Genomic DNA, 25,564 nt, shown 5'->3' with positions numbered 1-25,564 from the left:
AGAGACGATTACTTATTTGTATGCAAGGATTATACCTACCCGGGTAGAACTTTAAAAGGGGGCCTGTAAAGGCTGTAGACAGTTTTTCCTTATTTTTGTATAGGCTCTATCAAGGAAGCCTGGTTAGGACCTGCACAGAGATGTAACACTTGTGTAAGTCAGAGCTTGATTTATATCTGACTAGGCTCTATTCTAGCACGCCTAACTAGGCCCTATCCAGACATGCCCAACTTCCCAGTAATCCTCCTATGATATTTACATTTAAAAAAAAATTTTTTTTTTCGAAATTTTATTACTATTTTATAACTAAATTTGTTTCTTAAGATGCAGTCTATAATTATATATATTTTCTCGTATTTGAAAAACAACACTTTACCTTGGTGGGATTCGAACTCGGGACCTCTGGATCGTGAGCCAACTGCCTTACGTGGTAGACTACTTCTTAATTTGATGTAAGTGTTATATATAGTCTACATATGTCGTAACCAGCGCAAATATATAATTTTTTTAAAATTATCTTACAAAACATAATAATTAAATCAATGAATTATTTCATGATAATAAAAAAAATAAATTTTATGTAAAAAAATTGTAAAACCTATAATTTCACAGCAACAATCGTAGGCTTTCATGTTAGTGCCTGTTTAGAAAATTCCTTTTTAGGCCCTTTCTAGGCCCAACAATGATAGACCTATTTTAGGGCATACCAATATAGGCCCAACGTTAGCAGACCTTGATTGTGGCATCTATGCCAGTGCCTATTCTAGGCCCATTAAGGAAATTCTATCCAGAATTTGCCTTTCTAGTCCCTTTCTAGGCCCAACGTTTGCAGACCTTGATAGTGGCATCCATGTCAGTGCCTATTCTGGGCCTATTAAGGAAATTCTATCCAGAATTTACCTTTCTAGTTTCTTTCTAGGTCCAACGTTAGCAGACCTTGATAGTGGCATCCATGCCAGTGCCTATTCTAGGCCTATTAAGGAAATTCTATCCAAAATTTGCCTTTCTAGTCCCTTTCTAGGCCCAACATTTGTAGACCTTGATAATGGCATCCATGTCAGTGCCTATTCTGGGCCTATTTAGGTTATTCTATCTAGAATTTGCCTTTCTAGTCTCTTTCTAGGCCCGACAATGGTATGCCTATTTTACGACATGCCTATCTAGCCCCAATATTGGCGATCCTATTTTAGGGCATGCCTGTTTAGGCCCTTTACAGACTTGGGGCACGCCTCGACAAAATTCTACCCGGGTACATATCCATATAAAAAACATTATAATACCAAGAATTGTACTGTTTAATATAATTGTAGTATATATAAAATCGTAATTAAAGAAAATGTCGCTAATAAATGTCACAATTTATATCATTTTAAACCTCATTTTAAACCTTATGACATTACCGACCAAAAGTTTGAGAGCACAATAAAATTTAAAAGTATTCCAGTGAAACACTACTTACAAATCCGATTTATGCCTTACGCAATATTCTTTCTTAATTTAAAAGTAACCACGCATTGTAGGTGCTTAGCACAGTTGCGGTTAACATAGCATTGTACAATTTAAAAATAAAACGGACTATGGTCGTAAAATCTTTCTTCCAAAACTGAGAGCTGTGACTATTTTAAAAACTATTTTAGAAGATAGATGGAAGACTCTTTCTTCAGAAAAAATAAATGAATAACTTATCGTTAGATTATCTATATTAATTTAAAAAAAAAAAGAGATTAAATATAAGGATGGCAACTTTGAAAAAAGTGTCTAATACTCTTCAGTATTTAATACTTTTTTTTATCTTGTAAATAAATATGTTTTGTGGAATTTTTAAACATTTTATATTATTTTCCATTTTATTATAAAATGATAATGAATAAAATAATAAAAATATATTAATATTAAGTTTAATTTTATTTCATGTAGTAGACATTTTCTATTAATGATTTCAAACTTTTGCCTAGCAGTGTATATTTTCGCACTAAATCTTAAATTAAAACTTTAATAAAACACAATCTACTTAAACTTGAGAATATGTATTTATATAATTTAGTTAATTCTGTGAAACTTTTTTATTTTTAATTTTGCTTGAAACACAATAGTTGCGTATCTATAAGAAAACATCACAATTAATTAAAAATTAAAACACATTTTACGAGGAACGGTCCATGTAAAACTCTCCATAATTTAAATCTTAATTACGGATATATTAGTTAAACAAAAGGATTATGAGAATCCAATGTGACATTATAAATAAATTATATTTTTGAATAGATTTAAAAAAATCAAATACGACGGTTTTGCCATATTTTTGTTATATTTAGGAAATTTTGGATGCAGCGCTTCCGAAATGCTGGTTAGTATGACACAGTTTGTCCAGGCTCGCCTGGGTATGGCGAGGGTTGCCCTCCTTTCTCTGACCATGACCCACCCCGATAGCCCCCAGCTAAATAGTAGCTCTCAGCCCCGTTTCAATGCTCCCCCGCGTTTGTAACTCTATCCCGACATGCGCAACGCGTTCTCGCGTATGTCGTATGTGCACGTGTAAAACGCCTCATATTCACTCAACTAATTTCGCACTGTATGTAACAGGTGAATGAGGTCAAATAGTTATCCCTACCACACCTAGGAATTTTTTTTTATTAGCCTTTGCGCTCTCCAGTTTTAGACATCATCTTGTATGCGATTACGATTGATTGTCGAATCAAGGAGAGTGCAAGAGTCAAGAAATATAACAGCTGCACTATATATACTGGGTGTTCTATTTTATTTTAAACAGTTAAATATTTGGAAATTATAGAATTTTTTAGAAAAAAAATATTTCATATAAAAGTTTTATGACTTCGAGGGGGACATAAGATGGTGCCATTGGTTTGACCTTGAATAGTCGTTTGAAGATTACGTGAACATAACCTTTAATTTGTTAAATAAAAACCCCAATTTTGCATATTTTTGTAGCTTACCTCGAGAGCTTTTTAAAACATCCATAATAGATTATTTTTTCATTATGTACTTTTTGAATTATAAGGCTTGAAGTTTACAGTACCTCCGGCATTAGCATTTATAGCATTATCCATCAAGATGTACCGCATGAAGGTTGTACGGTCAGATTTACACCTCTGTTTTTGTATGATACTTGCACCGGTAATGCCATTACCATCGTACTCATCGATAAAAGCATGTTGTTTCGAAATTTTTATGATCTGATCGTTTCGATTGATAAAGATAAAAATTAGCTGCTTCAAAGGATCAACAAGATTTCTAATAATAGGAGTGTCTAATAGTAAGAGTTTTAAAATTTCTGAAATCTAAATAAAATTAAAATTGAAAGAAATTATTCAAAATATCAATTCTATCTCCAGATTAAAATTAGTGATTAAAAATTTCATCTGACCAAAATAATTAAGCACAAAATTATTTGGGTCAACCAATTCTCTCAGCTTCTAGTTACATCAATTCTATATTGGCTTAATATAATATAATACGTTATAACTTCATTTTTTTTACGTCTAAGGACTATTTAGAGCAGACTATAGATCGCCGCTTCAGTTGATTAAATCACACTATCGGCGAAATTCAGAATCTTTCACATGCGCGTGCGAGTTTATTCGGGCACAAAATCACACTGCGGCACAAGACGCGCGTTAACAGTGAAAGTTCCAAAAACGAATCCACTCGACTTCGGCAAGTCGAGTTGCTACTATTGGTGCCGCTGGCTCTCTCTCGTGTCTACCGTTCCACTCTCAAGCGACTCCATGCGATCCGCCTGGCCTCAGTCGAAGGCGAACCGTCGGAGTTGCAGCTTTGACCCTCACGCTCGTCCCTCATTACGGCTTTCAATTCTGACGTCGAACGCTAATGAACTTCGGACAATCGATACGCTTGTAATAGTACGCGTGTACGCGACAATTCACACGAAGGTGTTCGTGTCGCGATGTGATTATGTTGTGAGCGTTTGTGCATCATCGAAGGTATTTAGATTTGACGAATTAACAACGAAATGTACAGTTCGAGTTTCAACTATCCTAAAAATCATACGTCCAAGAATTAAAAGATCTAAATGGTCTTAAAATCTCACGTACTGATCGCGCCTAACGACTAATCGCTTTGAGGGCTAAATTTTGCACCAAAAGACAATAATAATATAAAATGGCGATATGTCGTCCGCGTGCGCGCGCGCGACGAGTCGTGATGCGTTGATGGCGTCGGAGCCATCCTTCTGTGCGTGCTGCCAGGAGAACACGTGCGTGTGTTAACGCGTTACATCCCCACTAATGGACACTCACTGCAACGTGATGATGCAGCAGCAGCTGCTTTGCTTAGAATCTTCAGACTGACCTGAATATCCAAGAAAAAAAATGAACGTTTGTTTACCGTGTTTACTGTGTTTGTTTATTGTTTTTTTTCTTTTCTGTTTTGTTTCGCATTTTTGTTCCATTTGGCACGTAAAAGAATTTCTGAAATTTATGATAATCTCTTTAATTTTTCTGTTCTCTTAATCTATATGTAATATTTATATATAACATTTAAATATTTGTTTGAAATTTTTAATTTTACATAGTTTCTTATTTTGTGAGAAAGTATAGTAAAAACAGTGAAACAAAATAATAACATAAATAAATGATAAAAGTAATCGGAGAATGATAGGCTTAAATGTATATTTTTTTAAGCCATTTTCTCGAAATATTATAAATAAAAAAATAGAAAATATACATAAGAATTATACATATATTAGATATATGTATAATTAGATACACAGTAAAAAATAAAATGTTAATCGTAACATTTTTCAAATGTCCCAGAAAGTCCACTCTAAATTTTGAGTTAAAATAACTCATTCATCGTGTGTTACTTGTTGACAAATTAAAAATGTTAATTTATTGACACTATATTTTACATTTATATTTGTTCTTTTAACTTTAAATATAATGTAAAAATAACTTGTAAAAAATGTCGATATAACATATTTGAATAAACGATAGTTATTTCAACTTAAGAGAAATGTTGTTTTGAACATTTGATTGTAGTAAATTTGATTATTTTGTATGTTAAAGTTTACGATTATTTAAAGACTTACTTTAACTTTTATTTATGTTAAAATAACTTTAAGGTGTGTTGATTTTTTGAAATAATTATGTTAAAAGAACTCAAAATAATATTCAATTTCTAAATGACATACATAAAGTGTTAAGTTATCACGTTGACATTAATATAACACATGAAAATGTTACGAAAATAATAACATAGCTGTTGTATGTTAATTTTACATCGAAATAATAGTCAAATCTTGGTAACACAAGAAAATTTTAACATTTGGACGCACGATTTTTTACTGTGTAGATTATATAATTGTAGTTTTTATTAACTTTGCGTGCATGCGTGCGTGTGCATGTACGCATGTGCACGTGTGTAAAAATTCATTATTTGCTTTGTCTCATATGATAAATAGATAATAATGAACTTATTACGCTCTTAATAAACGAGAATAAATGTATAAAGTAACAAACATCAATAGGAAAAGCAATTAAAATATAATGTACTTATAGGTAATATTTATGCAAAAATATATTAACAATAACAATAAGAAATGCATAAAGAGAAAGACGGAGACGAAGCTAGAGGAGAGGAAAGAATGTAGCATTCGTAAATGAAAAAGTGGAGCGAAGAAAGATGCTGACCTCGATACTTCTTTCCTTATACTCTATCATATACTTTCCATAAGGAAAGACCGTCATAACATTTATAACGATAACTTCTGCTATATCATTACTTCACGTTATTCTAAAATAATGCTATGTTACTCTAAGATGTGTTCTTTAAATTTTTTTTGTATATTTATTAGATAAACTATATAAAGCATTTAATATTTTTAATTATAAATTTATTTATATTGGAAAGTTATATAGTTGAGTTGAGAAACTTACTATTCTAGAATCTAAAGAATTTAAAGGGAGTCAGAATGTAGGAGAATATAAAAGAAAGTTGAGAGAAGATTCAAGACAAAGTCAATTCAAGTTTACATATATTTTTTATATTATATATTAAAGCGTATAATTTTCTCTATAAAAATACTAAAGTAAAGTCATTAAAAGACGAATATTTTATGTAATATTTAATATCTTATATCAAAATATATCATCAGAATAAGGTATAAAATATCTTGTAAATTATTGATTTTTTTAAAATAATATTGTTTGATATTTTATGTAGAATAACTAGAGCCTAGAGCAATTGGAATATGTAAAAATAATTATATGGTTTTATTTTTAAGAAATATAAATTATGTTAATATCTCAAATGTATATACATATATAAACATAGTGTAAAAAATTTATCTCGTTATACTTGCCTGAACAGTGCAACTTTTCTCTTGGGTGTTTTCTTTTCTATTAAATGAATAAAAACTATTTTAGATAATTTTTTCATTGATTTGTGTGCGCATATACGTGCGTACATGTTGTACGCTTGGCGTACGTGGAAGTGGGAAAGGGAGATACACATGTATCAAATACATATAAATATTTTATATACAAAAATATACATTTTATTTAAAAAATAAAAAATAGTATACAGAGTGGTGGTAATTACCGTACCATCTCTTGTAGAGCGGGTTAATTGAATAGAAAAGTCCTTTATTATTTTGCTATTTTTGCAATAAATAATGAGAAATTAATTAATAAAGATCTGCATGAGCGTGCATCCATGCGAATCAGCGACAAGAGACAGCCCAGCGTTTATGACTTTATACTATAATATTGCTACACGTGCGGTAAGGCATTGGAAGGAGCGCTCTTTAAACAACAACGGCTGTGCACGAGCGACATTTGGGCTTTCGCGCGTGTAGCAACCATACACTCTAAGCTGTCTTTTCTCGCCAAGACGCACGCTGATTCGCGGATCTTTTTAAATTAATTTCTCATTATTTATTGTCATAATCGCAAAACGGCCGTATAAAGGATTTTTCTATTTAATTTAATGCACTTTCTACCCATCCACGAAAGGTGGTACGGTAATTACCAGACACTCTATATACATAATTTTTAAATATATATGTAAAGATATATGTGTGACTGAAATATGATAAATTAAATATATTATTTTTAAATTTTGACATCTTTTTAAAGAAAAGTTTATATAATAATTATTTAATAATTATGAGATTAATATACAGTGTGGTATAATTTTATGTGTGTTATGTATATGTATATAAAATATGTATATATAAATATGCTTAACTCATTTTCCCTTCCATGAGAAATGGAATGTGAGGATTGATTCACATGTAAAAAGAAGAACGAATATAAGATCAATTTTTAGCGCTGATCTCGATTCTTTTTCTCAGAACATTGCACGAAAAGGATTGTGATCTTGCGCTTCCATCGATTTTCGAACGACATGAAGAAACCTATACATTGACAGTCCATGTACAATCGATCGACATTTATTTATAATTGCCTTGTGAATCTCGCATAGAGATTGAGAAAAATTCTCGTTTAATTGAAAATACGACGTAACACTGAGGAGATTGAGAAGAAAAGTTAAAAGGTTAAGGTGAATGGTGAGATGCTTGCAATGCCACGGATACCTGTCGCAGGAGTACGGAGAAAATGGAGCAACAAGTATATTGAAAGTCTTCAAGAATCTAGTCCGGAAGTGTCGAGTAGTGATACATTCTCGTCAAGCTTTCAAGCAGATTCGGGCGCGTCAGTGCGTGAAGAGGATCTTCAACTTTGGGATTTGGATCTTCAACGAGGACTCAGGACAGAATCTGAAATCATTCGTCATTACCACCACACTTTTGGCACCAGCGCTGCAGAATTAATTAATAGCGATCGTCCAGCTTCACCTTTCTCTGCCTCTATTCAAGGTAAATGCAATCGATAACGAAACAGCTGTTGTCAGATTCTATAGTGGCGGGCAAAATTATTAAATTTATGAAATCAATTTTCAAATCCTGAAACTTTTGAAAGTTTATATGCCTAATTGTTATGATTTTTAACTATAATACTACTGAAAAGTGATTTTTACATTTCACTCTTATCTAAAAAATATGACGTGACTGAAAATTTTTAGAATAATTTTACATGTCAAAAAGTACTTTTGTATTTTATTATATTTTAGAAATGTAAGTATATAAAAGAGACACAACCCCGATACTTTTTTAGATCAATTTTACCCTTGTTTGAAAAGTTTACGTAACTTTTATATATAATTTTATATTTTTTTAAATAGTACCACAAATTTTCTTACATATATTGATTTTTTTCATATTTTGCGTATAAAAATATAAAGATAACATTATTTAAAACTTAATAGCTTACGAAATAGTTTATATTTTAGAATAAAATGTGAAATATTTTATAAAGTAATTTACTTTCCTTATCTTAATATTTTTATATAAATATATGAAATAATGAAGTATAGTTAGTACCTATAGCAATTGATAAAAGTAACTGCAAATTGTATTGAATTTTTTCTTGATTAATAAGTTTTAATTTTCTATAACATTGAATTTTCAAATTGTTAGATTTTTAGATTATAAAATTGCGTTGGACGCAATTAATTATCGCTAAGATTGGATTTCTTATACTTTTTTACAAAAAAAAAGATAGTTTCTTGTTAGAAATATTAACATTTTTGTTTTCTATTTGTACACTGAGAGCTGAAAAATAGTAATAATTACTGTATTTTTGCTTACTCTCAACTTTTAGTCTTTCTTACAGTAACCATTACGCACTACTACAGTAAACATTCTCCCAGTAACTAGTACGGATTTCACAGTAATCATTACGATAAAGACCAGTAATGATTCCGGTGCAATATTTTAACGGAAAAAAAGAATTTTTTTCTTTTTTATTTTCAAATGGTTCTTATTTTTTTCTAATATTTTTATAGTTTAATGTATATTCGTGGTTTTGCATATATTCTATTTTATTAATAAAAATTACGCACTGTTTTATAATTTTTGAAAACATACTGACGGGAGGGGATTTGAACCTAAGATTCCGGAATGACAGCCTAATACGCTAACGCTGAGCTAACAATCTATTCTACAGTAACTATTATGAATCTTATATATTTCTGCTGAATTCGCGCGATAGAACGAATATAGTGAGCCAACAATAATGGTTACTGAATCGCACATGATTGAATAATGAAACTTCTCAGTAATTATTTTTTTTTTATTATTTTTTTCAGACAGTATTGCTTACGATCTTAATCTTTAGATATTACTGTGGTTTTTAGTAGACATTACTTTTTTTTTAAGTAAGCATCTGTGTATTGAGATTAAAAGTTGAGAATGAACGAAAATTCAGAGACTATTACTGTTTTTTGATTTTCAGTGTATACCTAAAGTTCTTAAATTTTTTAATTATTTTGTTTAAAATTTTTCTTACAGATTACAGCAGTATTCTTATATTAATGTTTTAGGTTTAATAATGTTAAATTTCTCGACTTTGAATTGCTTATTTTTAATTTTGAGATGTAATTAGTTCTCACGAAAATTTCAAAAGCATAAGCAAGACTATTGTATATTTTGATATTTGACTTTTAAAAGTAGTCGACCTATCTGATAACTGACATTCTACACGTCACATACTTTGGATTAGTTCATAATTTCCAATTAAATGTCTTACATGAAATGTCATGTTGAACTTTGAGTTTGGATGAAGTAGGTATCGCCAGGTTATCAAGAGACACGTGATAGCGTTTCGCACTAAATATATTTATATTGCCATATACACACGGGAACAATAATGCGTGCGGCACCATGCATTTAGAAGTTACATTCTTCTATAATATTTAAGTAATTTATTTTGTTGTTTATACGGTTAATTGTGTAAAGCGACTTTATTTTGTAAAATAACAAAAAGAATCGATAAATCACAGGTGAATGAAATCTCAAGAAATCTATGAATTTAAAATATACCTATAAATATAGAAAAATAACTTCGTCCGCCAGTGATTAAACAGCAATACCTATAAATACTTAGACTGTTGATTTCTTAAGTAATTTGTAAATACAAGAATTATTTTAATTATTACAAATTTAAAACAAAAATAATATCATAGCAACATTTATTAATTTTTAAGTTTTTAATTATTTTTAACATTTATGAGATTTTTTCCTTTTAATATATTTTAATGGAATATTTTTATCAAATCGTTAATTCTTAATCCGTCTAATCTGAATAAATTCTTTCCTCTAGAAATATGTAAATAATTTTTTTTTTTAGTAATGTCTAATAGATAATAGAGTATTTCTTTAATGATTGATATAATCAAAACACAGTCGCTTTTAAGAAATACACAATTACACTGCAAATTATAATGCAATTTTTCTTTAAATGTATCCTTTTTGTATCTTTTTTTATTTATCTCTCTTTATGTCAATGTATTTCTTTATATTAATCAATGGTGCAGTCATCGGAAAGTGAATATTTTATCCTCCTATATCAAACTGTCAGAATAAAATATATGAAATATCTCGTAAACTGTTGATTTTTGTATATCGTTACTTCTATATTAATTCTTACAATATTATTTTTATATCCAAAATATCGAAGAGAATTGATTTATGTAAGAAAATTTACATGGTTTTATTTTAAAAATGTAGGTGATCTTTGTGTGAATATGAAGAGTGTGAGACAGTTAAAGTGTAAATATATTTTATAATATTTTAACAATATTTTTATACTTTAGTATAATATAAAAAATATTATAAACTATTTTATAATACCTTAAATAAATAGATATATGTAGATGTATGTATATCTTAATGTTTTATTGATATTAATATTTTTTATCTAAAATGTTTTCCTCTCTCCAACAAAGTATAGATTTTTTTGAAAATTTATTAACAATTATAGAATATTTTATACAACTTATATCAAGAAACACTTGCGCCAAGTTACATGTAGTAAAGTATAAATCAATTCGTTAGCGTATTTATATGCGATTTACTCAATTGAGAATGACAAATTATAATATCTTAATAACGCTTGGATCGATCAAGTTTTTATCGAGATTTAATCCATCCTTCTATATTCTATAAACACAAAAGCATTTCTATTTTTACTCTATATGCTCTATGAACGAAAATAGTTCGAAGTTTCAACTGACAAATTTTTATTAAGGGATTGAATGTCATCTTCTTCATTGTTTACATATTATTGCAATTTCCGACACAAGCTTGCATTAGCGTTGTTCGCAAGAATTTGTCTGCTGATAAACAGATGACAAAGTTATAGGTTTATTTTCTTTTGCACTCTCTTAAACTACTACTTATACATATACATAGGTAATTATGCGTAAAAGGAGTCCCCTCTCCGATTTGGTTCATTTTTAAATATGTTGTTGGGGGAGTCTTCCCGAGTTATTTCATCAAATAGCTTCGGAGATATAGGCTGAGAAAGGATAAAAATAAGAAATATAAAAATAAACATTTGATAATAATTTATTTAACATTATCATTAGGAATCTGAAATATTTCAGCCATTGCATCAAAGAATGTGGTAATCCGAGTGTCAAAGTTATATTTACGGTGAAACAGAAATTCAGCAAGGTATCCTTCATAATGTTTTTGACGTGTTCACATACACACACACACACACACACACACACACACACACACACACACACGCGCGCGCGCGCGCGCGTGCGGGGAGATGCAAGGGGGAACCTTTGACCTCCCCTCCCGCACCCACCTCCGCCGGTAGGCAGCGTGGACCTCGCTTTACAACTTAAAGTACATGTTAAGGCTGCGGTCCGATTCACGCTCACAGCGCTGAAAGCATCGCTCTATCTTCGTTTTATATTCGATGTGCAACGAAGACAGAATGATGCTTACAACGCTGTGAGTTATATTCCTCAGTTTTTTCTACCCCTATTTCATATATAATACTTTAAGATTTGGTTGATTAGGAAAATCTGAACAGGAAAAGTCATTAAGTACGGCTCTTTTAAAGAATTAATTTCAAATTTTAGATATCCCAATTTTTTTTTCAAATTGGGTTGTAGCACAATAGCACATAGCCTATGTAACTCAGGAAGACATATAAGCTATCCAGCAGTGTAAAAATTTTTGAAATTGATTCAATAGTTTCTAAGATTATCCTGAATAATGGCACAGACAAACTTTTCCCCTTTATATAATACTAGGGACGTAAAACACACAATCGTATGTGATTGATTAGTTATCGAATCATGATAATGTGAAAAAAAAACAGTTTAACCCTTTTTTGGTCACACTTCCCAAGAATCCTGTACTGGTCACACTGGGTGAAATACACCCCCAGCGTGTTTGCACGTGTATAAAAAATTATAGGTAACCTTAAAAAAAATATATATCCTGTTGTAGTTTAAAGTCTTCCTTAAAAAGACTGTATAGGTTTGATTTGCAAAAAATTAATTTAACATATGTAAAAAAATTGTTGAAAAAAAAGTCGGAAAAGTGACTTTTTCACAAAAACTAATGTAACTTTTTCAATTTTTGAGATATTTTAATTTTTCAAACGGTTTTTTCATCCTCAAATGATGCACTTTTCACTGATTATTGCAGTTTATGCGGCCGTTCCAAAAAGTTTATTTATTTTGAGGTATAAAGGTGCGATTTTTTGCGGAAAAAAATGCCGAGAGAGAACTAACGGGCCGAAAAATATACCACTGACGGGGATCGATACTTGAAGGTCCCAACTACCTGTAGATGGCGGCACAAGGCTCATTTCCATTGGTTTACTGGGTTGTTTTCGAAGTCAAAAAAACGCTGGGGTGTATTTTACCCAGTGTCACCAAAAAGGGTTAAAATACATATAAAATATAACAAATTAGAAACTTGCACATTGCTTCCTCACCATTACAGATCGCTACCATTGCTTCTATTTTATTTCGCTCACAAAGCTCCTCTATGAGGAAGCTTGTATTTTATTCGATGCATAATTATTAGGGTACACCGGGGCACGTTGTCACACGGGGCACGTTGTCACATCGGCTTTATTTAAAAAACTAATAACCAGAGGGCAGCACCCGTCATTCCCAAAACGTGTTAGTGTATGCCCATCTTTGGTGTGTTTACAGTGTTGAGATTGCTCCAGCCGTGTTGACGTAAAATCAACTTGAAAGTTTTTTGCGACCATAAGTAAAATTTTATTGTCTAATATTCAACGTACTGGACATGAAGTTGGCAGACATGGACTTATGTTTTTTCAGAATAGACCTTTATATTATCTTAAAGTATGTACTTTTACCTACCGCGTGCAATACCTAACCTTATGAATATCTCAAACGTGTCGGCCATGAGGCTGTTTGGAGTAAAAAAAATGCCCTCGGGGCACGTTGTCACGAATTTGATGGGAATCTATTGCGAATCTTTGGATGACGATAACGAGTAAAAATATTTTATGTTTCATATTTTATGTTTAAATGTGTATCAATAAGTTGCGCATTCGAGTGGAATTCTTGTATTTAGATTAAGACGAAAACTTCGTGCTTTTGGTACTTATTTGAAATAAAATAAATGTTTCTGTGAAGGATTTTACTTTTTTACATTGCAGCGCACTATAATATATTGATATTTACGTTGAATACAGTTTGTATAACATTTTGCATGCAATTACATTTGATGTGACAACGTGCCCCGGTCACGGGGCACGTTGTCACAAGCGACCTGTCGTTATTTATTGTTATGTAACAACTGTAGAGTAACAATCACACAAAATTCGATACTGTCCAATTGAAGCTGAGGGTTCACTCGAAATTTTGGCATATCAAAGTACTCTTAAATATTGAATGTAAAAAATACAAATAATATTGAACCAAATGTGTGACAACGTGCCCCGGTCTACCCTAGTATTTATTTGTTTTGGCTTCCTCATAGAGGAAGCTTTAGTAGCGATCTGTAATGATGAGGAAGCAATGTGCAAGTTTCTAATTTGCATACTTTTTTAATTTTAAATTTAATCTTTCTATGAATTGATAGAGCTTAGTAGCACAAGTGAAGTGGTTTTACAATCGACGCAATGTCAAATCGATGTTAACTTGGGAAGTTCAGGCTACATGGTCCAATATGGACTTCGCATATGGACCTTTAATCGCGTATAAAGCTGGGTCTAATCAACCAAATCTTAAAGAATTATATATGAAATAGGAATAGAAAAGACTGAAGAATATAATAGAATTATAAATAGCCTGATATCTCAAAATTAGCGGAAGTTAGAGCAACCACGGACATTTCTCAAAAAATTTTAAATTTTATAAAGAAAGAACACTTTTACCGATTATTGCCAAATACAATACCAACCTTTTTTTAATGATACTCTATATAAAATTACTTGTATAACTTATACATGTAATTTTTTGAGCAGAAATCGGTAACTGCTTCACCGATCCTCGCCAAATTCAATACCTTCCTTAAATGATATTCTATCCATCAAATAACTTACATTTTTTAAGCAGAAATCCGTAACCCTTTCACCTATCCTCGCCAAATTCAGAACAACCTTCCCTTAATGATACTCTATATACATATAAGTTTACGCATAACTTGTACACTTTTTAGGCAAAAATCGGTAACCTCTTCACCAATCCGTGCTAAATTCAACATCAACCTTCTTTTACTGATACTCTATCCATAAAAAAAAATTAAGCTTGATATCTCAAAATTTGCGGAAATTAAAGTAATCATGTAGATTTTTTTTGGTAACCCCTTTATTATTAGCAATTTTTCTAATTTTATTATGTTCTTCAGTTTTTTCGACCCCTATTTCATATATAATTCTTTAAGATTTAGTTAATCAGTTCTTGAGTTATAGAAATTTCGGTAAATTTGGCACACAACACACATACACACATATGGACACTTTTTAAAATTACGATTTTTCGATGTTGTAGAACATTCTGAACACATTGGCATCGAAAACTAAAAAAAACAATTTTTTCTTTGGTCTTTTCTATCCCTATTTCATATATAATTTTTTAACATTTGGTTAATTAGACCTATTAGCTTTATATGCGATCAAAGGTCCATATAAGAAGTTTATGAAAACAAAGCTTCTTCTATGAGGAAGCAAAAATATAAGAAATATATTTGTATGCAAAAGTATTTTATATTCTGTATTTTAATATCTTTTAAAAATTATTTCTTGATAATTAAACTTAAAAATTCAAAGTAGGTAGTAGATATAGGTAACATAGACTTCATTGAGTATCTAAAGTTCTAATTAAGATATAATAGATGATATTCAATTTGAAATTACTTACTAAATACTTACATAAAGTAGGGGAAGGGGAGTAAGATGACGAGTGGGTAAGATGAGAAATTGCTAATTTTTCTAAACTAATAACAGATAACGAGTCGATGCTGAATTCATTAAAGGCTTTAGATAATAGCACATAATCTCTTGTAGTTTGATTTCAATTTGTCTACAAAAGCAGATAATATAATGAAAATACATTTTGGGTGCATCCATATGTAATTTTTTAGTGTTTGTTTATAAGGAATGACATAATTATGGTAAATACTTTCACTTTCTTTATGAAATTACAGTATAGTATAGCTAAAAATGTATAGAATAACATACTAGAAGTTTTCATTTTTTGCATTGCAACATTTTTATTAAATAAAAAAAATAAATATAATGACTGCGGATAAGATGACGAACATCATGCTTATGCAAGATAACGTATCCGTAAATGCAATATAACTGTTAATGTGCATTGTAAATGTGACTGCAAAATTAGTTAGTTTTTTTAATATTGGTTACCTGTGTAACAAATCTTACCATGTACATTTCACTGATTTTTCTGTTTTTTATTTTTTTTTATTGTGTTAAAATATTATAACACCAAAACAATATAAGGAGTTTATTACAATATTGTAATATATTGGTGTTATTGGTGTTATTTTTGTTAGGTATAAATAAGTTAATGAATAGAACTCTAAAAAGAAAATAAGAAAACAATATACCTATTACAGAGGCATGTTGGCTGTTACTTGAAAACTTTTGAAAAATCTAAATTTTTTCTGTTTAGATCATTTTTTGTTTAGAGAAGTTAAAGAATTTTCAAAGAGTTTAGAATCATATTTTTATTGCTTATTCGAAACTTCTATTTGCTAATTGCTGAAATTATATATTAAATATATTTTTCAAAAGCATTATATTTTTGAGATTTTCTAAATTAAATTTTGGTTATATAATATTTTTTAAAAAGTTTTATTTTATTTTAAACAATTTCTCTTTAAAGTGTAGGAGAATAGCAAACCAAAAAATAGAATACTTTTCAACATCATATTTAATTTTTATTTAAAAAGATAGGTAAATAGTTTTTTGAAAGATATACTTAAAATTAACGTGCAAAATTGTAACAAAAACACCAAAATAATAAACAACAATGGCATCCTAAATAATCATTACAGTCCATACGTGCCGCAAGATTTTAGCTACAATAAATTATTTGAAATAAAAAAGTAGGCATTTTTTAACTTTGTATTTGTCATTTTCGGTTTATGGATAAAATTTTTATAAATTCTATTTTTTTTTTTTTTGAAACTAGACACATTTGGGTGGACAAAACGTGAAACCTGTATCTTTTTTGAAAAATTTTGTTTTTTGTTTTGTTATTACTTAAGAAAAGAATTAAATATAAAAAAAGCCTTGGTGCATGATACGCAACATTATTAAAAGTGTTACTTTTTAAAACTTCAAATTAATTAGATAAACCGGGTTTGATCATGTGATCATTATTTTTATAAATATATATTTTATTACAGTGGACGTAATTTTTTTAATTTTTAAAGATTTTTTAAATACAAGTTATTAGTGTATTTTTGTGGCTTTAAATTAATGCAAAATAAAAAGAATTTTTTGATTTTTCGAAATTTCTAGAGTTCTATAATCCTTTAATATTTAAAAGCTTATAACAGATTTTTTTTATGTTTATGATATTTTGTTTATTATTATATATGGAAATTCTATTTTATTATTTTAGTTCTTAAAAAGAGTAGAAATATTTAAAATATATAAAATAGTTATTTTATAAAAGTTTTTTTAATGGTTTTTATGTGATTCGAAAATAGTTCATTATCTTTTTCTCTGTGATTGATATGAGTAGCAAAAAGTTCCTTAAGAAGAAAATTCCTAAAATAATAAAATTTATCTTAAATTTGCATAAAATTTATTTAAGTTGGAACTTTTATGTAAAGATTGTAAAGAATAAGAGAAAACAAGACCGCTATGAAATACAATCGAATAAGATACAAGCCGTTTTCGGTCTAAGCTTAGATCTTAAGCAGTTTAATATTAATTTTTCCGTATATATGTATTATTAATAACACATATATATATATATATATATATATATATATATATATATATATATTCCAATGTTTTACGTGCAGTATTGGCGTGCAACCGATCACAACCGGACTTGAAACACAGTTGTCCTTAAAACATTGAAAAACCCTTTCCATCCCCACAATTAAATCGACACGATTTAATTATTTAAGGAGGTTCTACAGATAATGGATGTATCTAAAAATTGGAAAAAACTTCATGGACGTATAAATTGAGATGCGAGAAAAGTGCTCGAAGAATTTTAGCATCGGTTATCGTGTAAAAATTTGCAAAAATGAATTTTGAAATCACAGTTTTTAACATGAGCTCTTATGGCAGAGGGGTTCCTGGAGACAGGAAACGAGATATTAATTATTCGCTGTGTGCGCAGAGACTAGTGCTGCCACGGTTAGTGAAATATCGCACTTTTTGATGGAATAGCTGTATGGAATAGCTGTCAACGATTGTGAATATTCGAGCTACGTGTAAACTGTCGTTAGGTAATTTAAATCTTAATTTCAATGATGGTATTACAAAAATTATAGTTGAAAAGATTTTTCGAGAGAAATTAACCTACATTTGTTTTAAAAGTTAACCTCTCTCTGACTTTTTGCAATGAATCTTTTTGCAATGATTTCTCGGTAGAACTTAATTCATGATTTTTTTTTGCCGAGATGCTCGGAACGTAACTCGGACTTGATTGTATTGAAGATGAACGATTCCCCACGAAGTGTGCACTGCAAACTCGTGAATATTTTGTTGGTTGCCAATCATGTAAGCTACAGACAAATTGTTTCAAAAATTATTTGTATGACATAGTACAATTATTTTGGTATTTATTTAGAATACGCTCCTCACCTCCGATATCGATAAAATTATGCTTAACCGACGCGTTTTTACACGAAACGAAAGAATCTGGAAGAAAAACGCGGCGGTCTGCCTCGCGAAGCGAGATATTAATCGTTAAAGTTGACAACTATTTAGGTTAGAAAACCTGTCGATATCGATGAAATGTAGCGACATGTACATGCCCCGTGGTCACATGTCGATTAAGCATAATTTTATTGATATTGGAGGTGAGGCCCGTATTCTAAATAAATACCATTATTTTAAACGAGGTAAAATATGATCATATAATCTCAAAGAATATACTTACTTTATTTTTTGTACCCAACGTATCCACATTTTTCGCTGCTCAATTTTATAAATCGCTTTTGGAAAGGAATAAAATTTTATTTCTGAACTTGTATTGTGAAATACATTCTTACACGTGTGCACGCAACAATTTAAATTTCCTTTCCGCAATTTTTCCATTACGATGTATTAGAAAACTCCAGCAAATAATGCAAATTCCGGCCACCATGGGCGCTCTAAGTCTTACTTTTCCGCTATAGTATACCAGCGCACACAGCGAATATAAAGGCGACCTACCAGAGATTCAAAAAACGGAGCTCTTATAGATCTTAATCTAAGCTTTTCAGAAATATCGAGAAAAACAAGGGTTATCGCGTAAAATTTTGTGATATTGGCTATTGAAACAGGCCATATCACAGTTCACGTAGCGTGCTTCGAATAACAAGGGAGAATAACAACGTCGCAGCAACTGCACCCGCGCGAAAAGTGTACAGCCAGTATAGCACCACAGTATGACAGCACCTCAAACTTAAACATCTAACCTTTACGAGCGCTTACGGAGGAGTACTCGCTCTAGAATTATGTGAAATAAGAAATAACCACGGTCATATGAGCAGAACAGCGAGACTCAAGTTTGCGACGTTACCACATTTTCTCCCATGTATAAGCCGCCGGAGTCAAAGGAGCACTTACACGATATTTTTAATTATTCCTCGCTTCGACTAATATAGGTATGATATAAGCTCTAACGTCATCAAAATTCACGAAAATATTTTATAAATACTTAGAATTGATGAATTTGAAGATTTTATCTTCATCTATCAACTGACTAGAGAGTACCTGTAGAACCTCCTTAAAAACTATAAAGAATCGTGTCAATTTAATTGTGGGAAGGGAAAGGGTTTTTAATGTTCCAACGACAACTGTGTTTCAAGTCTGGCTGTGATCGGCGCACAGTAAAACGTTAGAATATATATATGTGTTATTAATAATACATATATACGGAAAAATTAATATTAAGCTGCCTAAGATCAAAGCTTAGACCGAAAATGGCTTGTATCTTATTCGATTGTTTTTATGTAAAGATACTTAGAAAATTAAGAAGTTTTTATAAATATAGGTATTTCTTCTAAAGTTTAAATAAACATCCTGCTAAAAATATGTATTTTTGAAAACAAGTATTTTTTAATGATTCCTACACGCGAATCTTTTTTTTCTCTCCCTTCGTACAGACTCACATCTATGTTTTCCCACTTCCTCTTTTCACACGGTCGCTTAACTAGTCTGATCTCTGGAAGGAAACGAAGCGATGCTCACTGGCCCGTTTTAGCTTTCATCTCTCGGCTGAGCACAGCACAACGCGGTGGGAGAAATAGAGAGGGAAAAACTCGCCATTTGTTAGGTAAGACAAGAGAACAAGGAGGACACGAGTGGCTGTGTGCGTCCGCTTGTATAGACATTCACCAAGAAAGCCAGAGTCAAGGCCGCTCACTGCTACGTCGTGACAGAGAGGTACTAACCAACATGGAAACCTTGCTAAGTAATATTAAAACCGGCAACGTTTCGCGCGTGGTCTTTCTGGGTTTAGCGTAGAAATGTAGTTGTCAATCTAAACTTGAAACTTGCGTTTCTCTTTATATGCATATATATCGGCTTACTTTGTATTTAATACCAGAAACGTTCAACGCAATTTACGAAAATAATGACAGACAAAAATTAATGCAATAATATTAATGGTTTTTTAAAACAATAATATATTAAATTATATTACATCAATTGACTTGTTTTATCATATTAGGATGTCTTATCCGATTTTAAATTATTTTTTAAATACTAATAGATTCTTTGGATAATATTTTCTTAACGAAAATGTGTTAAAAAAAATCGTTGTTAATCACGACTTACTAATTTCTAATCATATATATCTTTATAACTAAACTTTGAGCCAAATTTTTATTAAAGTTTAAATTTAAATTAAACTTAAATTAAAGAATATGAGTTATTATTTTCTTTTCTAGAACTTAGTTTACGAAGAATTATTGTTCTTCATTCCTAAAATATTATTAAATATATATCAATGTTTATATCAATTTAAAATGTATTAAAAATGTTAATTCAAATTTTATTTCAGAAAGAAAACAGTACAAATTGGAGAAATTGTAACATAAATTAATCTATTCTTCAAAAATATTATCATGTAAATATATAATATGTTTCTATCTCTATATGTATATACATATACAATTATACATATATATGTATAAAAAAATATCACAAATCAAGAATGTAAAAGAATATTTTACAATTCCTACCAACGATTCGCGCGCGTGGTCTTTATAGATTTATCATAAAAATGTACGTAGTTGTCAATAAAGAAACTAGCGTTTTTCTTTATATATAAATATCTATCAGAGTTTACTTTGCATTTAATACAAGTATATTCGCTATATACTCCGTCCAACGAGAGATCATGGTTGGATCGGACGAAAACTCGTTCGTTTCGCATAGGTCTCCGTCCACAGAACATCTATTTACGTATACGGTACGCCACGCTCTAGGGACTTTACTCCCACTTTGCTCGCCTATGCGCAGAACCAACCATAATCTCTCGTTAGATGGACTTTAGTTCTATACATTTGCCTGTCTTTAATTTTATATATTGTGTTAATCATTATTTATCATTTAATTATAAAAATTTGGATGCTAAATTACATGAAAAACGATATTTAATTATTAAAAAACATATGAACATCTAAAATATAGTACCTAAATATAATCTAAAAAAATGAATACCTAAAACGTAAAATAAATATAATGTGAAGAATATCAGCGAGAAGGTAACTGGAGAATTTAAAAATAATAAATTAAATAGGAGACACAGTGAGGGAAACAAGAAAAATCAAATCGCAACGAATATAAAAAATACGTAATTGCATTTAAAAAGTTTGTTTTTCTATCAATCAATTTATCTCATTTCTTGCACAAAAACATTAAAGCAAAGTTAAAAAATTAATATCTTAGATATCTATTTTACATTTTATTTGAAAATAGGTATATCAAAAATATAATATAATATATTTTATAAATTATTGATTTCTTTTTGTATGATTTTAACATTTTTGTATGTAAAATGATTAGAAGAGAATTGAAATCTGCAAAAAGTATATCTAGTTTTGTTTTGATTTAATTGTTACCGCATCGCTGATGATGGCTCAAGGCAGAGCCGAAACGTATGATGTATAATTATGTATCCCACTAGTTATTAAAGATTGATATAACGTTAATTTACGCGCTGTTAACCGTGTTGCACAAAAAATCCATCTTATTTTTACTTATTACTTGATAAAGAAATGAAGTTGGTTTTAATATCTGATGCTTATTGCCGTCACCTACAAATACTCATTTTTACTTTATAATGGTTTTTCCTTACTGTACAGTGACTATTTTTTGTACATTTAATATATCCTGAAATTTGGCACACAGTTATGTCAGTTACTCTACATGAATCTGTACATAAACATATTGGAATCTGTTATTTATGATTTGCATAAATTATTTTCGATATATTTTACACAGAAAGAACATTATTAGTACACATCTATCTATTTTGTAAAAATAAGAAATAAATAACAAATCGATTTATTTGAAAAGTATAGTGATTATTGGCTTAGGCCAGCTTTATCAACCAATTCATATCCACCCGCATTCCACGCGTGCATATATCAATGTGCACGTGTATATACTTGTATATCGTATATACACACACATACGTACACACACATACGTGCGCGCGCGCGCACACACACACACACACACACACACACACACACACACACACACGCTCACACACACCTGGAACGTAATCGCCCATACTTTCACCGACCATGACTTCTAACTTGCTTGTGCGCCATTCGGCAAAACGAAACAGCAAAAGTGTATAATAGAGATGCGTAAAAATGTCGCCATCAAAGGCTAAATCTATTTGCGTATCCACTTGATCAGAAAAAAGTTACCTACATTACGTATTTTTTCGGTATAGATATTATAAATTGTCATTATTCGATATCAAATATTCACGGTATTTATTATGTATTCCATATACGTTATCAACTTTCGACAATTTTTCAATATTTTAAAATTATAAAAATTACCTATATATAAAATTTGCCGTAATTATAATTATTAAGAAATAACATGTACAACCTGAAAAAAAGCGTGAATATCTTTTGAAAGATAATGACTTTAAATATGTTAAAATATAATATTTTTAGAGAAACTTCCTAACAGAAGTAAGTATAATTATTGAATTACCTCTTCTATCAATCCATTGCCCATTGAATGTTTTATCTAAAAAATTACGACTATTCACTGAGCGCGCGCACTCCCCCCCCCCCCATACATACAAAAGGTGTGAATCTGACTGGCAACCGCTATAAAGCTGTATACCTTGGATAATGCTAATGCCGGCGGTATACTGAAAGTTTGAAGACCTATATCATCTGTTTGATTAAAAAAAAAAAAGAAGGTCTTCATTAAAGAAGATTAAATTATAGCACACACACATTTTGAAGAAATTTGAGATTAGCTACAAGAATAATATGCAATAAAAAACGGGAGTTTCTATTTAAAATTTTCAAGTTGACCTTGACGCAACTTTTTAAGGTCCATTTTAGGTCACCAACTGATACATTTTTTAACCCTAAAACATTTGTTTACAAAAGTTTTTCGTGTATTTTTTTTTAAATATTCGACAGTTCTGGACTTTTTGACACTCACTCTATATCTGTTATTATTACAGCACGTTAGAATATGCAGAATATCCTTCTAAATTTATTAATGATCGAAAAATATTTAATCAGATAGTATTTTCAAACAAATTATTAAAAGAATATTATGATTGTAGATTTTACCTTTTATATATTTGTTAATTATCTAGGGAAGCTTTTTTTATGTTTTTACAACAATTTGATTCAAATAATATAAAATTTAATAAATATTTAAAAAATTAATTAATTTTCATTTATTATTAATTTCTTAAATAAAATGTAAAAAAATGGAAGAAGATTTGTTCCTAGTAGAATTCGGATCCTGCAATATAGGATTTGAATTTAAGTGCGCCGATCCATTGTCATTTGAGTGTCGGAACAAACGCCAAAACATGTATTTACTTTTTTATATGTTTAACTTACATTAAAAATTTATTTAAATAGATGAATAATTAGGCCAGCCATATTAGACATCGAATCGTCCAATTAATCTTTCCAGGTTGCAACCACCATGAATCGCTTTGATTTGAGGTGCTATAAGTGCATGGGATTTATTTTGCTTCGCAAAATTAACGCGGAATAAAAAGTTATTAACAATATTATGAACAAAAAACACGATTTTTTTTCTCAAATATTTCGACCCTTTTTCTTTAGTTTGTAGCTATGTAAGCAAAAAATTTTGATTTTAATTATCTCTTGCAGTTTAAGAGTTATACGCGAAAAAGTGGAAGCGCTCTTTTGAGTTTTAGGTTGAAAATCATTTTTAAAGGGCAATAGAGTAAATGAAGCATACCATTAGTCATGTATTGAGTCACTCTACGTATCCACATAATCAAATAGTTTGGATTCGGCGTGTTCCCTTGTAAGTCAGTCATGGTAGTAATATATAATAGTTATTTGTGTAACAAGTGCTGTAAGATGGAAATTGGACGTGCGGAGTGGACGCACGAGCCGGAGGCGAGTTCGATCACCCGCACGTCCAATTTTCAACTTAACACACGTGTTACACACCCTATTTTATGTTCCAAGTGCGTGGAAAGTGGTCTATCACGCACGCGTCGCGTGCGTAATGGGCCGCCACTTTCCATGCTCGTGTGACATAAATATGTTTATATCTCATAAATGGTTGAGCTTCGATCTATGTTTACTAAGGTTTTTTACTCAGTATGGTGTGTACACTATCTACCATATAAATATTGTATATTTGTATACCTACTATGGGAGGTGTTCTATGTGGTTTTCATTCATTTTCACACATTTTAAATAAAAAATACAAATTCTTACAATGTTTGTACATCGTCGATACCTAATAATGACTAACAGTCAAACCTTACTACGCTGCAGAAATAACACAACTAATAGATATAAGAAGAGGGCAATGTTTATTATTATTTAATGATCTTGATGTATTCAACATCCATCGACGACGTACAAACATTGTAGAAATTTGTATTTTTTTAATTTAAAATGTGTGATAATGAATGGAAACCACATAGAACACCTTCTATAGTATACAATAAAGATTAGTCCATATCTCAACAGGTATTTGATTTAGGACCCGTGTTTACTGGATACATTTTCTTCTTATTTTGACGAGCACTACCTGCTCTCAAAATGTGGGACATTTTTTTTTAAACACCTAATATATATATCTCAAGCGACGCGATGCCAAGTACATAAAAAGAGCGACTGCACGTGACTGCATAAGACGCTACCAAGCTTATCCGAACTTATTGCGTCAAACGAGCTTTCGAGTAAAATACCTCAGAAACTGAACTGGCATTTAAGAATCTAAGGGCACTTTTCTGATATAATGTCAATATAAACTTCCGATTGCAACCAGTACGAATACATAAAATTGGTGCAGTCAGTCTTAAAATCTCAAGGGGAGAGAGAGGAAGAGAGAGAGAAAGTGAGTGACACGGTGACACGTACACGCATCTCACACATACACATACAAATTGACGGAGCATTTAGAAGATAAAGTTGATTATGAAGTCAATACAAGTAATGAAATGCACTGCTGATTGCTTGTTGTAATCGAATTTAAGATGAGATCATGAGATGGGATAAAAAGTAAGAGATATATCTATTGATACGAATATATTATATGGAGGAGTAAAAACCATAGTGGTGTAAGTCAAATTTTTTTAAATATTTGACTTACACACCACTGTGGTTTTATTACCCCTCCATATATTAAGTTATTAATGCAATTTTTCATAATAAGGAAAGTATAACTAATAAATATTTTATACAAATGTAGTATAGGGGGAGTCCGAGAGACTTGACCATAGAGGAGAGTTGAACCACTTCGAATATCTTGTTCAAATTTTGCGTATT

At 30.5% G+C, this 25,564-nt stretch overlaps 1 protein-coding gene and 1 long non-coding RNA gene across 8 annotated transcripts in view; one reads left to right on the top strand and one right to left on the bottom strand.

Annotated features, from left to right (window-relative positions):
* Positions 1-25,564, top strand: part of Ecr (ecdysone receptor) — a 185,360-nt gene that overhangs the window by 98,050 nt on the left and 61,746 nt on the right. Inside the window, exons 1-2 of one of the 6 annotated variants that reach the window (XM_071791168.1) lie at positions 3,765-3,962; positions 7,334-7,858. The exons of 3 other annotated variants lie outside the window; for them this stretch is intronic. In XM_071791168.1, coding sequence (XP_071647269.1) covers positions 7,555-7,858 — 304 coding nt within the window. In that variant the 5' untranslated portion in view covers positions 3,765-3,962; positions 7,334-7,554. Of the gene's footprint in view, positions 1-3,764; positions 4,356-7,333; positions 7,859-25,564 lie in introns of those variants that run through there. 2 more of the 6 variants (XM_071791170.1, XM_071791171.1) reach the window with 2 other exon arrangements.
* LOC139820711 (uncharacterized) overlaps positions 17,907-25,564 on the bottom strand; it is a 122,422-nt gene continuing 114,764 nt past the window's right edge. Inside the window, exons 4-5 of one of the 2 annotated variants that reach the window (XR_011734091.1) lie at positions 18,478-18,709; positions 17,907-18,058 (exon numbers count right to left, since the gene is read on the bottom strand). This is a non-coding gene — a long non-coding RNA (uncharacterized lncRNA). Of the gene's footprint in view, positions 18,059-18,085; positions 18,101-18,477; positions 18,710-25,564 lie in introns of those variants that run through there. The other variant, XR_011734093.1, reaches the window with a different exon arrangement.

The sequence above is a fragment of the Temnothorax longispinosus genome, chromosome 10 (genome assembly GCF_030848805.1).
Source record: "Temnothorax longispinosus isolate EJ_2023e chromosome 10, Tlon_JGU_v1, whole genome shotgun sequence".
NCBI classification, from domain to species: domain Eukaryota; kingdom Metazoa; phylum Arthropoda; class Insecta; order Hymenoptera; family Formicidae; genus Temnothorax; species Temnothorax longispinosus.
This window is presented reverse-complemented; position numbering and strand designations above follow the sequence as displayed.